This window comes from Phaethon lepturus, unplaced genomic scaffold (genome assembly GCF_000687285.1).
Source record: "Phaethon lepturus isolate BGI_N335 unplaced genomic scaffold, ASM68728v1 scaffold6368, whole genome shotgun sequence".
Lineage (NCBI taxonomy): Eukaryota > Metazoa > Chordata > Aves > Phaethontiformes > Phaethontidae > Phaethon > Phaethon lepturus.
In genome coordinates this window covers 5,880-16,317 of record NW_010556799.1, presented here as the reverse complement: position 1 = coordinate 16,317, position 10,438 = coordinate 5,880, and the positions used below count along the sequence as shown (strand labels likewise).

General features: G+C 39.3%; 1 protein-coding gene across 1 annotated transcript in view; it reads right to left on the bottom strand.

The window, feature by feature from the left end:
- Positions 1–9,858, bottom strand: part of PTAR1 (protein prenyltransferase alpha subunit repeat containing 1) — a gene marked incomplete at its 5' end in the record, with an annotated part of 26,540 nt that extends 16,682 nt beyond the window's left edge. The window contains 2 exon segments of the mRNA XM_010292561.1: positions 1–38; positions 9,689–9,858. Of these exon segments, the coding sequence (XP_010290863.1) occupies positions 1–38; positions 9,689–9,858 (208 nt within the window).
- Positions 9,859–10,438: the final 580 nt, after the last annotated feature.

The following is a 10,438-nucleotide window of genomic DNA, read 5'->3' as shown; positions in this document are numbered from 1 at the left end:
GTTCAGCAGCAGCAGGGTACACGTGATATCTATCAGCTCTAAAACGATTGAACAAGAGACACAAAGATTAGTAATGATTCACACACAGCAGCGTTCTCTCTGCACTCCACTCCACTCCCTGTCCTTCCTCAAAGACTCTCCTCTGCGGGCTGCTGTGCCTATGGATGCCCACCTCTGCAAAACACTGCTCCATATCACTCCAGAAGACAGGCTAGCTTAATTTAAGAGAGAGTAAAATCAGCCATATCCTCCCTTTTCATTGTTTAAAATAATGGACTTCTGTCTTGCTAACAACTCACATGTAAGAAATCTGCAGCTAGAAATTTCTGACCTCTACCTGTACTGCTATAATCAAACATACAGTATGGCCTCAGCAAGGGACAGCAATTACACAGAATCCTTGAGTATTTAGTGATTTAAATTGTAGACACACTGTACATATCATAAAACCAGAGAATTCTTCAAAGAAAATCCAACAATTTTTAAATAAGTACCATGAAAAATATACCCTACTATTTCAGTACAAGTCTGAGCTGCAGATGGCTGCCATATACTATACTGTTACAAAAAATACGTACTGTAGAAAAACCCTGTAGCTAGGAAAATGAAACACCATAACCATGAATTCTGATCACAAAATAACTCCACTATCTAACTACACAGAAAACACTTCAAATACATTCTAAAGTGACAGTCTTGCCTCAGACTAAGGTTTTAAGACTAATTCAGTAAAAAAAGAATAAACAGAACATTTTTTTGCATCCCTGCATTTAAGCACTGCGCAGACCGTGGATTTATGTATTACACTGATTTTTAACAATGTCATAAAAACAAGACTGAGGTATATGGTTGCTGAGAATGGAAGAGTAATTGCATTGTAACCTCGTCTTTCCTTTTCCCTTTGCACTCCACTGTACTGTTTGAGCAGTTTGAGTCCCACCAGGGTAGAAGTCAGAATCCATGAGGCATCTCCACTTACTCTTGAGATACTAAGGCCTGTCACTGTGCTGGCTCCCTTAACCTCTGCTCTCAGGAAACACAGCATCAGATCAGTTAACCTGTTCTCAATCACGATTCTTAAATTTACATGGTAATTTTGCAACTGATAAGAAGAAACCTGCTTCAAAACAGAATGGGACTATCCAGGCTTTTACTGCCGAGAAAGTTCGGCTACATTCTCTCCTAATCACCTCGCATTTAACATGTTGAACAGATTTCCAGCAAATAAGAGGCACTTCATTACATTTTAAGGAAAAGGCAAAAGAAGGTACCTCATAGAACTAGATCTCTTGTTAGTGCAGTTAATATGACTGTAAAATGAAATTAAAAAAAAAAAATCACTGATGGAGCATATTAATTCAAAATGCAAAGGAACATGGCTTCATGTATCTTGGTTAAAAGATTTTGAGAGAAGTTAAGTACTAAGTGGCTCAAAAAGTGGAATACCTTTGCATATTACTGTATGATTACTCATTCATTTATGTCCAACAAAGTAATTTTTTGTTTCCCAGTATGTTCCCGCTTATGAGGAACATGTTATGCTATTATATAATGCAGAAGGAAAAAAAAATTCTTTCGTGTACTCCATTGATTTTGCACTAAGCTGTTATGGTGATATTTTAAAAATTACCTCAAGGAACTAACTTAACTTTCTATTTTCATGTTTAGTTGAGGTTTTTTTTTCTTTAATGAAAGATTTCCTTTTAAACCCCTCTTTGTTGCAACGGAATTAATATCTCTCATTTGCGCAAAGCTTCTTCCTAATCTGCTGTCTAAATGTAAAAAGCTTTTTCTTTGAATTAGCCAATCTCTGAACCAGCAAAGTACTTCAACACCTATTTAGACAGATGAATTGCTCAATTGAAATATCCAGGATTACTCACATATGTAAAATTAAACACCTACTAAGTGTTTTGCTGGCTACTGTGTCAATTTTACATTCAAAAACTTCATTGGCAACATTTAACAAAACACCAGTTTTATAAGGTTAGATTTACAGTAAAAATTGTGAGCTGTCATTGTTTCATCCAGATTTGCCATTTTACCTGCTCAAAATATCAGCAGTTATTAAATATTTTTTAAAAATATATCCATTTTACATAACATGAATACACATAATTAAATGCTTTGATTATTCTGCTATTATTACCTTGTGTCATAAACAACACAAATTGCCTTTCAAAATGCAAAAGACCAAGAGCTAATAATAACTCTTCCAAGGTAACATAAATCTTCTTTATGTCAATGTGAATGTCAAATTCACAGTACCAACCACATGGCAACTGAGAGTTTCTTCAATTAAAAAAAAAAAAAAAATCAGAATTGCAAGCTTTGTTGCTAACACAAAGCAAGGCTACATACCTTTATTGGGTTAATTGCATTTTTACTCCATCCAGACAACTTTCTCTCCAACTGCTGATTATTTACAAAAACAAGTAACACACCCTCCAAGCCCCCCAAAAACATAAACACAAAACCCTTTAATACTAGCTTCTCCCCTAGACAAGAGAACTCGCTTTAAGTTATATTTAATCTAGACTTCCAGCAAATTGCTGGCTTAGCGTAATTTTTGAAGCATTTTATGACAAGTTCAGAGCACCAAATCTAGGTTGATTGACACTTCTCATGGTGAGCTTTATTTTCAGCTGCTTATCACTTTGCCGGGAAGCCAATGGGCTGCATCTAAAGGTTTCAACACTCAGTTATGGTAAGTATCAATGCAACAAGACTGTGCAAGAAAAGAGATCTGTCTGCAGGACTTTTTAATTTGTTAGAAGAGAGAAAGGTGTTTGCTATAGGAGGGAAAGGTAAATGAAAGTGTGCAATACATTATAAGAAGTAGAGATGTAGCAAAGAGCTGCAACAGAGAACAGGATTAGAGGCAGCTCTGAACTGTCATTAAAAAAATCTGAACTTTTGAGTGTTGGATTTTACAAATACAATAATGGTTTTAGTAATTATTAGGTAATACCACTGTACATGCTATGGTTGACAAGACATATTAAGGAAGAGCTTATTACAGACTAGTTCCATCTTTGAATACTTTTTAGAAACTGTTTTTGTAGTCTACATGACTCCAGTTAGAAGAATATAGTTCATTTATCCTACTAAATCATGATTTCCAGTTCATACGTCTATTCTGGTAATGTCAAAGGTCTGGAAGAGCACCAAATCAAGCCCAATTTAAACAGAAGCTTGGTTACTATTTTGTCCGTTTTCCTGTTACAGACGTTCACTGTATCCTCAACATTATCAAAGGAAAGAAGCAGACAAAAGGGAAATCTCAAAGCAATAGCCAGTTCTTTCATGTCCATGTATTTTGATGCTTTGTGCAACAAGTAGCAGATGAATATTTCATGAAGTGGGGATTCTGAGCCAGAGATGTCAAATGACACAATTTTAGGAACCCCTGAGCCACTTTTCAACAGAAAGTCTTGTGGCAGATCTGGCACACAATGACAGTACTTGCCAGCTAGTTCCCTCTGTGCCAGCATCAAAAAACAGCTTTTATTTACAATTTAAAAGTACTTTCTGCTAGATACATTTTATGCAAACCTATGATGCTACCACCATAGGTGCTCACAACATGGTTGGACTCTATTATCTTAAAAGGCCTTTTCCAACCTAAATGATTATACGATTTTATGAACATGTGTTCCTTTTTGTACATTAAAGTCTCCCCAGCTCCAAAAGGACAAATATGATAATACAGTTTTAGCTCATTTTATATTGTTATATTTTTATATTTATATTTTAAAATATGGCTGTATCCAGATTTTTGTTGTGTAAGTGTATCACACTAAGACATGCTTTTCAGAAGAGTGTTGTAAAAGTGGAAACACAGATTTATGGGACATAAGGATATTCTGGGAGTATACACAACAATATATAAAAAGAGAAGTTTGTAGGAATTTCAGAAAACTATCTTGTTATAATACAACTAATACGCATGCATATTGTTTCTCAAAAAATATTGGAGAAAAGATAAAAACATATTGCAAAATTAGGATTTCTAAACTGGAACAATAGCAAGAAGAGAAGTGTCCACGACTCTGGATTCCAAGATACCACCTTATTCAAGAATCCAAAAGAAACCATAGCTTAGACATCTGTCACAGTTAAGTTATCAATGACTGACTATAAAGTCCTTCCTTCCAGGATCCTGCCAGAAGAATATCAGACACGACACCTGAAAGCAGACACTTAAATCAGCACACTGTTTTTCTTCTCTGTTCTATTTAAAAAGGCTTACAGTAATTCGAACAACACAAAAGAGGTAACAAGAGACTACATTTGCAATCACTGCTTGTTACAAGCATCGATAGAATATGCAATTGAGTTTTGCAGCACTAATAAACAACTCTATCCCATTCAGAAGAAAACAACTACCTTGCCAAATTCCAAGCATGCACTTTTGTCTATAAAAACAAATTTGAAGGAGAATCCTTAGCATATTTCAAATGTCCAGAAAACGTAACATCACTTGATAGAGTATGCCTACTTACACCAAATTAGAGACAATTCTGTAAGTCAGCCTGGAAAAGACTTCCACCTTGATTCCTTCCACCACTGCAGTTCAGTGTCTGCTATAATTTCCTATCAAATGTGAAACTCATTTATGGTAAAACATGGAGGTCCTCATCATGTTTTACAGCTGTGACACAACCTCAATACACATGAAAATGCTGTAGATCACCTTTTTCTCACGTATTTTAAACTGACTTTTATAACTGAAGAAACAAAAGAGAACAGAGTTTCATTTTCAAAAGAAGAAAATCAAACAAGTCTCAACAAACAGGCAGTAATCTAAACTTCATGCCACCCCAGTATTTACTGACAATGTTTTATGATATGCATTTTGAGAGGAAGGGTTCTGCAAGGCTTCATCTGGGAGGGAGGCAGTGACACTCTTCAGGAAGTCAGTACACAGTACTGTCCTGGCAGAACAGGCACGTGCCACAGTGTCACCGCAACAAAGTGCCATGAACAGAGCAGGGTGGCAGCACATTAGCACCCAGCTGCCCTTTAGCTAACAGCTATCAGTGGTCTCCAGCCTCTCAATGCAAGAGTGACACAATCAGTGATCTGTGTTTTGGCTTGAAACCATTTTTTTTTGTCTGTGTGGAAATTTCTAGGGGACAACTTTTCTGTAACACTTGAGAACAAAATGAAAAGTCCCCCTGCAGAAGGTCTGCAGCATAATCAAAATATACCTTACAAACTCCTACCTCAGACCTGGAAAAAACACTGCAATGAAAACCTTTGGTCTTGCTAAGATTGCCTGTGCTAGCAAGTTTGGCTCTTTAAACGCTAAAATTTGTTTCTGGCTACATTCAGAGTCAACATTATTAATATTCCTTATATTAAAGCTCTTTTTTCTGAATTTTATAATTGTCTGCATTATAAATTCTGAATTTGCAATCAGATCACAACCACTGGTTTCTATCAGAACTCAATGCATCATGCCACTTGGTGGCAGCTATCAAAAAAAACCAGGTCTTAGTAGGTCCAACCATAAACCACGGAGACAAAATAAAAAATGGAAGTTACTTATGTTAGAAACACACAGACCCTAGAAATAGAAGTCTTTAAAAGATGTCTGCAACGCAAAAGAATATGCAAGAAAATAAATTATATGAAAATAAAAAATAAAGGGCAATGTAAAATTTACAAAGTCCACAAAACACTTTTCCTAGGTGTCCTGGTTTCAGCCAGGATAGAGTGGTTTTCTTCACAGAAGCTGGCGTGAGTCTATGTTTTGGAGTTGAGATGAGAAAATTCTGGTAACTTGCTGATGTTTTGAGCTGTTGCTAAGCAGTCAAGGACAGTCCAGCTCCTCGTGCTGGCCTGCCAGCAAGAACGCTGGGGGTGCCCAGGAAGCTGGGAGAGGACACAGCCAGGACAGCTGACCCAGGATGGCCAAAGCAATATTCCCTACCATACAACATCATGTCCAGCACATAAACTGGAGTTAGCTGGGCGTGGGAATTGCTGCTTGGGGACGGGCTATCGATCGCTGGGTGGTGAGCAACCGCTGTACTGGGAATCACTTGTTCTTGTACATTCCTTTGTCAGTATTATTATTGTTGTTATCATTGTTGCTTCCTTCTCTCTTGCTGTCCTATTGAACTGTTTTTATCTCAACCCATGAGTTTTTTCCCAATTCTCTCCCCCGTCCCACTGGGGGAGGCAGGGAGTGAGTGAGCAGCTGCATGGTGCTTAGTTGCTAGCTGGGGCTAAACTGCAACACTGGGTAATCTTATATCAACATGACATCAACCCTCTATTGGGGGGAAACACACACAAAAAAAATCTGTTATGACAAAAAGAAAATACAGACAATCAACAGGTCAGTCATACACAACAACACATAAAACCAGTTCAACTTTCTTAAGCTACTCTTTTGAACGGAGAATTAACTCCAAGTATCAAGCCAGTGCACTGCTACTCTAACACTACTCAAGGTACACAGCCAGCACTGGACGACTGTATGTTCCCAGGGGAATGGGTTCCTCTCTATCATGATCTGACTTGCAAAGAAGTAGAAAGTTCCTACATATGAACTCTCCCCATCAATTAGAAGGCAAGTGTGTTCTTGCTCAAGTTACAAACTTTCTCTGCCATTTAATGCTACTCTTTTTAAAATGCCCACGTTCTGTATTCACCTGTTGGTAAGAAGGAATTAAAGTCTATTTAATAATGCTAGACCTTACATAGTGGTGTTGGGTTGACACTGGACTTTATGATCTTAAAGGTCTTCTCCAACCTTAATGATTCTGTGGAAGGCTGCAATAAGGTCTTCCAGGAGCCTTCTCTTCTACAGGCTGAACAACCCCAACTCTCTCAGCCTGTCCTCACAGGAGAGGTGTTCCAGCCCCCTTATCATTTTTGTGTCCCTCCTCTGGACCTGCTCCAACAGGTCCATGTCTTTCCTGTGCTGAGAGCTCCAGAGCTGGATGCAGGACTCCAGGTGGGGTCTCATCAGAGCAGAGTAGAGGGGCAGAACCACCTCCCTCAACCTGCTGGCCATGCTTCTTTGGATGCAGCTTAGGATACAGTGGCCTTCTGGGCTGCACGTGTACATTGCCAGCTCATGTCCAATTTTTTACCCACCAGTACCCCTAAGACCTTCTCGGCAGGGCTGCTCTTGATCCCTTCATCCCCCAGCCTGTACTGATACCTGGGGTTGCCCTGACCCAGGTGCAGGACCCTGCACTTGACCTTGTTGAACCTCGTAAGGTTCACATAGACCCACTCCTCAAGCTTGTCCAGGTCCCTCATTGCCTTAAGGATGCTCCCTTGCCAAGATTCACTAAAGACCTCAATCTTCTTCCTCCATATCATCCCTGAATACAAAAGAAGCTCAAATGCACATTTATAGACTCATCTAACACCATCTGATCATCCCTTACCCTACACTTCAATGAGGGGAAATGCACAGCTGGCTTCATCCACTTAAGGTGAAAAAGACTGTGGAAATAAAAAATTAAGAAAAGCAAATGGCAGTTACGTCAAGAAAACATTGTTACTAACCAGACCCCTTTTCCTGATAGACATAGACCTACTCTCAAAACCTATCTGTTCAAGATGGTACAGCATGTTAGTTCTATGATGACTAGATGCTAGAATCTACATCAGATGTCTGCTAGCACCACACTATTTAAAACAATTATTTATCTTACTAGTTCAACAACCAACCAGGAAGACTGCCTTTGCTATAGCTGCAATCAGCACAACCCAATGGATGGTGGCTGTTGGATATGTTCCAGGAGGGGAAGATAGTCCAAGACAGTCATTTTAAAGCACAGTGGACACAGCAAGTGCTTTACGGATTAGGTTAGTTTCACGCAAACAGAAAAAAATTAAAATACGGTAAGAACCCCAAATTGAAACTCAGGTGCATGTGAGATACTAAAGATCTGAATTCTGTGAGTGGTCACAGGGTGTTCTTCAATAGAAAAGCTATCCCTCTTTCTGGGACACAAAAACGCTAAAAATGCCATAGCAGGTAGAAGATATTAGAAAGAAGTCTCAAAAAGAACAAGAACAAACGCCAGAAATAAGACACTGAGATAAGCCTAGAGCAAAAATTTTTTTTTATGCTGACTGCTACTTAGACAAGACCTGAAACCACGAACAAAAAAATCAGTTTCGTAAACTACAGTTACCCTTTTTCATTCTTACTCTGAACAGAACAGGACACTTTGTAAGCAAATACCTATGTCACACCTGTTTATAATTCTTAAAAAAATTTCAAAATAGACAACATATACTAAAGTATTTTTCATGCATGTAAAAGCAGCTAAAAACCAAACCAAACCAAAAAGATGAAAAAGGAAATAAAGCTTTACAATTACCAAGTTGTAGAGACTAATGATTTCTGGTACCCTTATGACTGAAAAACACTGCACTTATTTCTTACTTTACATCCACACATCACCACAGGTTTCCTTCTCACTCAGGAAAGCAGGACCAAATTCCTTCTGTAAAGATTAACATCACTTCCCTAAATCATTCATGGGAGTTAAGTCATCTCCCTCTTAACTCCTCCAGCTTGGGCAAGAGAGAAAGCATTTGCATTTTCAACCAAGCAACCCCACAACTTGCCAAGACGCACAATCCAAATCCTGCCCTCCCCCCCAGTAACACTCAGTTCTTTCAGAACAGGTTAAACTGGCTTTAATAAGGGCCAGTGTCGTGTCAAAAAAGGTAAACAATCTGGACAAGGGGACTGAGTGCTCCCTCAGTAAGTTTGCAGATGACACCAAGTTGGGTGGAAGTGTTGATCTGCTGGAGGGCAGGAAGGCTCTGCAGAGGGATCTGGACAGGCTGGATCGATGGGCAGAGGTCAACTGTATGAGGTTTAATAAGGCCAAGTGCCAGTGCCGGCACTTGGGCCACAACAACCCCATGCAACGCTACAGGCTTGGGGAAGAATGGCTGGAGAGCTGCCTGGTGGAAAAGGACCTGGGGGTGCTGGTTGACAGCCGGCTGAACATGAGCCGGCAGTGTGCCCAGGTGGCTAAGAAGGCCAACAGCATCCTGGCCTGTTTCAGGAATAGCGTGGCCAGCAGGAGTAGGGAAGTGATTGTGCCCTGGTACTCGGCACTGGTAAGGCCTCACCTCAAATACTGTGTTCAGTTTTGGGCCCCTCACTACAAGAAGGATGTTGAGGTGCTTGAGTGTGTCTGAAGAAGAGCAACGAAGCTGGTGAAGGCTCTAGAGCACAAGTCTTACGAGGAGGGGCTGAGGGAACTGGGGTTGTTTAGTCTGGAGAAGAGGAGGCTGAGGGGAGACCTCATCGCTCTCTACAACTACCTGAAAGAAGGTTGTAGGAAGGTGGATGTTGGTCTCTTCTCCCAAGTAACAAGTGACAGGAAGAGAGGAAATGGCCTGAAGTTGCGCCAGGGGAGGTTTAGAGTGGATATTAGGAAAAATTTCTTGACTGGAAGAGTGGTCAAACATTGGAACAGGCTGCCCAGGGAAGTGGTGGAATCAGTATCCCTGGAGGTGTTTAAAAGATGTGTAGTTGTGACACTTCGGGACATGGTTTAGTGGTGGACTTGGTAGTGTTAGGTTTATGGATAGACTCGATCTTAAAGGTCTTTTCCAACCTAAATGATTCTGTGATAAATAAAAAATGTGCATTAAGAATCACATCAGGTACTGTTCTAACTGGGTAACTTACCATCTTTGTTCAGCCATTGTTTTCTTTCTCTGTAGAGGAGAAGTTTATTGTGGACGTATGGCAAAAGAAACTTGACACACCAACTCTCCACACCGAGCTTGTTTTCTATCAGGACAATAGGGCTCCGGTTATATCTGGCTTCAGGGCAGGGTATTAATCCAATTTCATCTCTTAAAAAACAGAAAGAAATATAATTAAACTTATTTCCAGTAGATGCCAATTATTCTTCTCAATCAAGCAGACTGGCAATGCTTTCCACCCAGTCAGTCCATCATTTTTTCCCCTGTTTGTACTGAAATCTGTACTCATTATCCTCAATTCACTTTCATGATTCTTACTGGACTGTAGGTACAATAAAACGCATTTTCAGAAAGCCATCCTCTGCAAAACTCATGCAGTATATTATTTTGGCAAATAAATAATTCAAACGTATTGTAAGGCATGAATAAAGGTTTAAGTTGAACAGAAAAAGGAAATGTATTTTACCTCTCTACAATTTATTCAAACACAATATAAAAGCCAGTTGTGGTTTTGAGTTAAGAGTCACTACAAAAATTCTGTATTAGCTCCCCAATGCTGTAGTGATAGAAAACAAGAAATGTTTTAAGACTTGGTGATGACTCCAGAAGTAATAGCCATGATTAGATGAGGTAGCATAAATTTAAAATCCTTTAAATGTTCTCCAGGAAGTTTCCTTTCAGTGATTCTGGCTCTTCTCACCTTAAGATAATTTGAAAAATTTTATTAGAT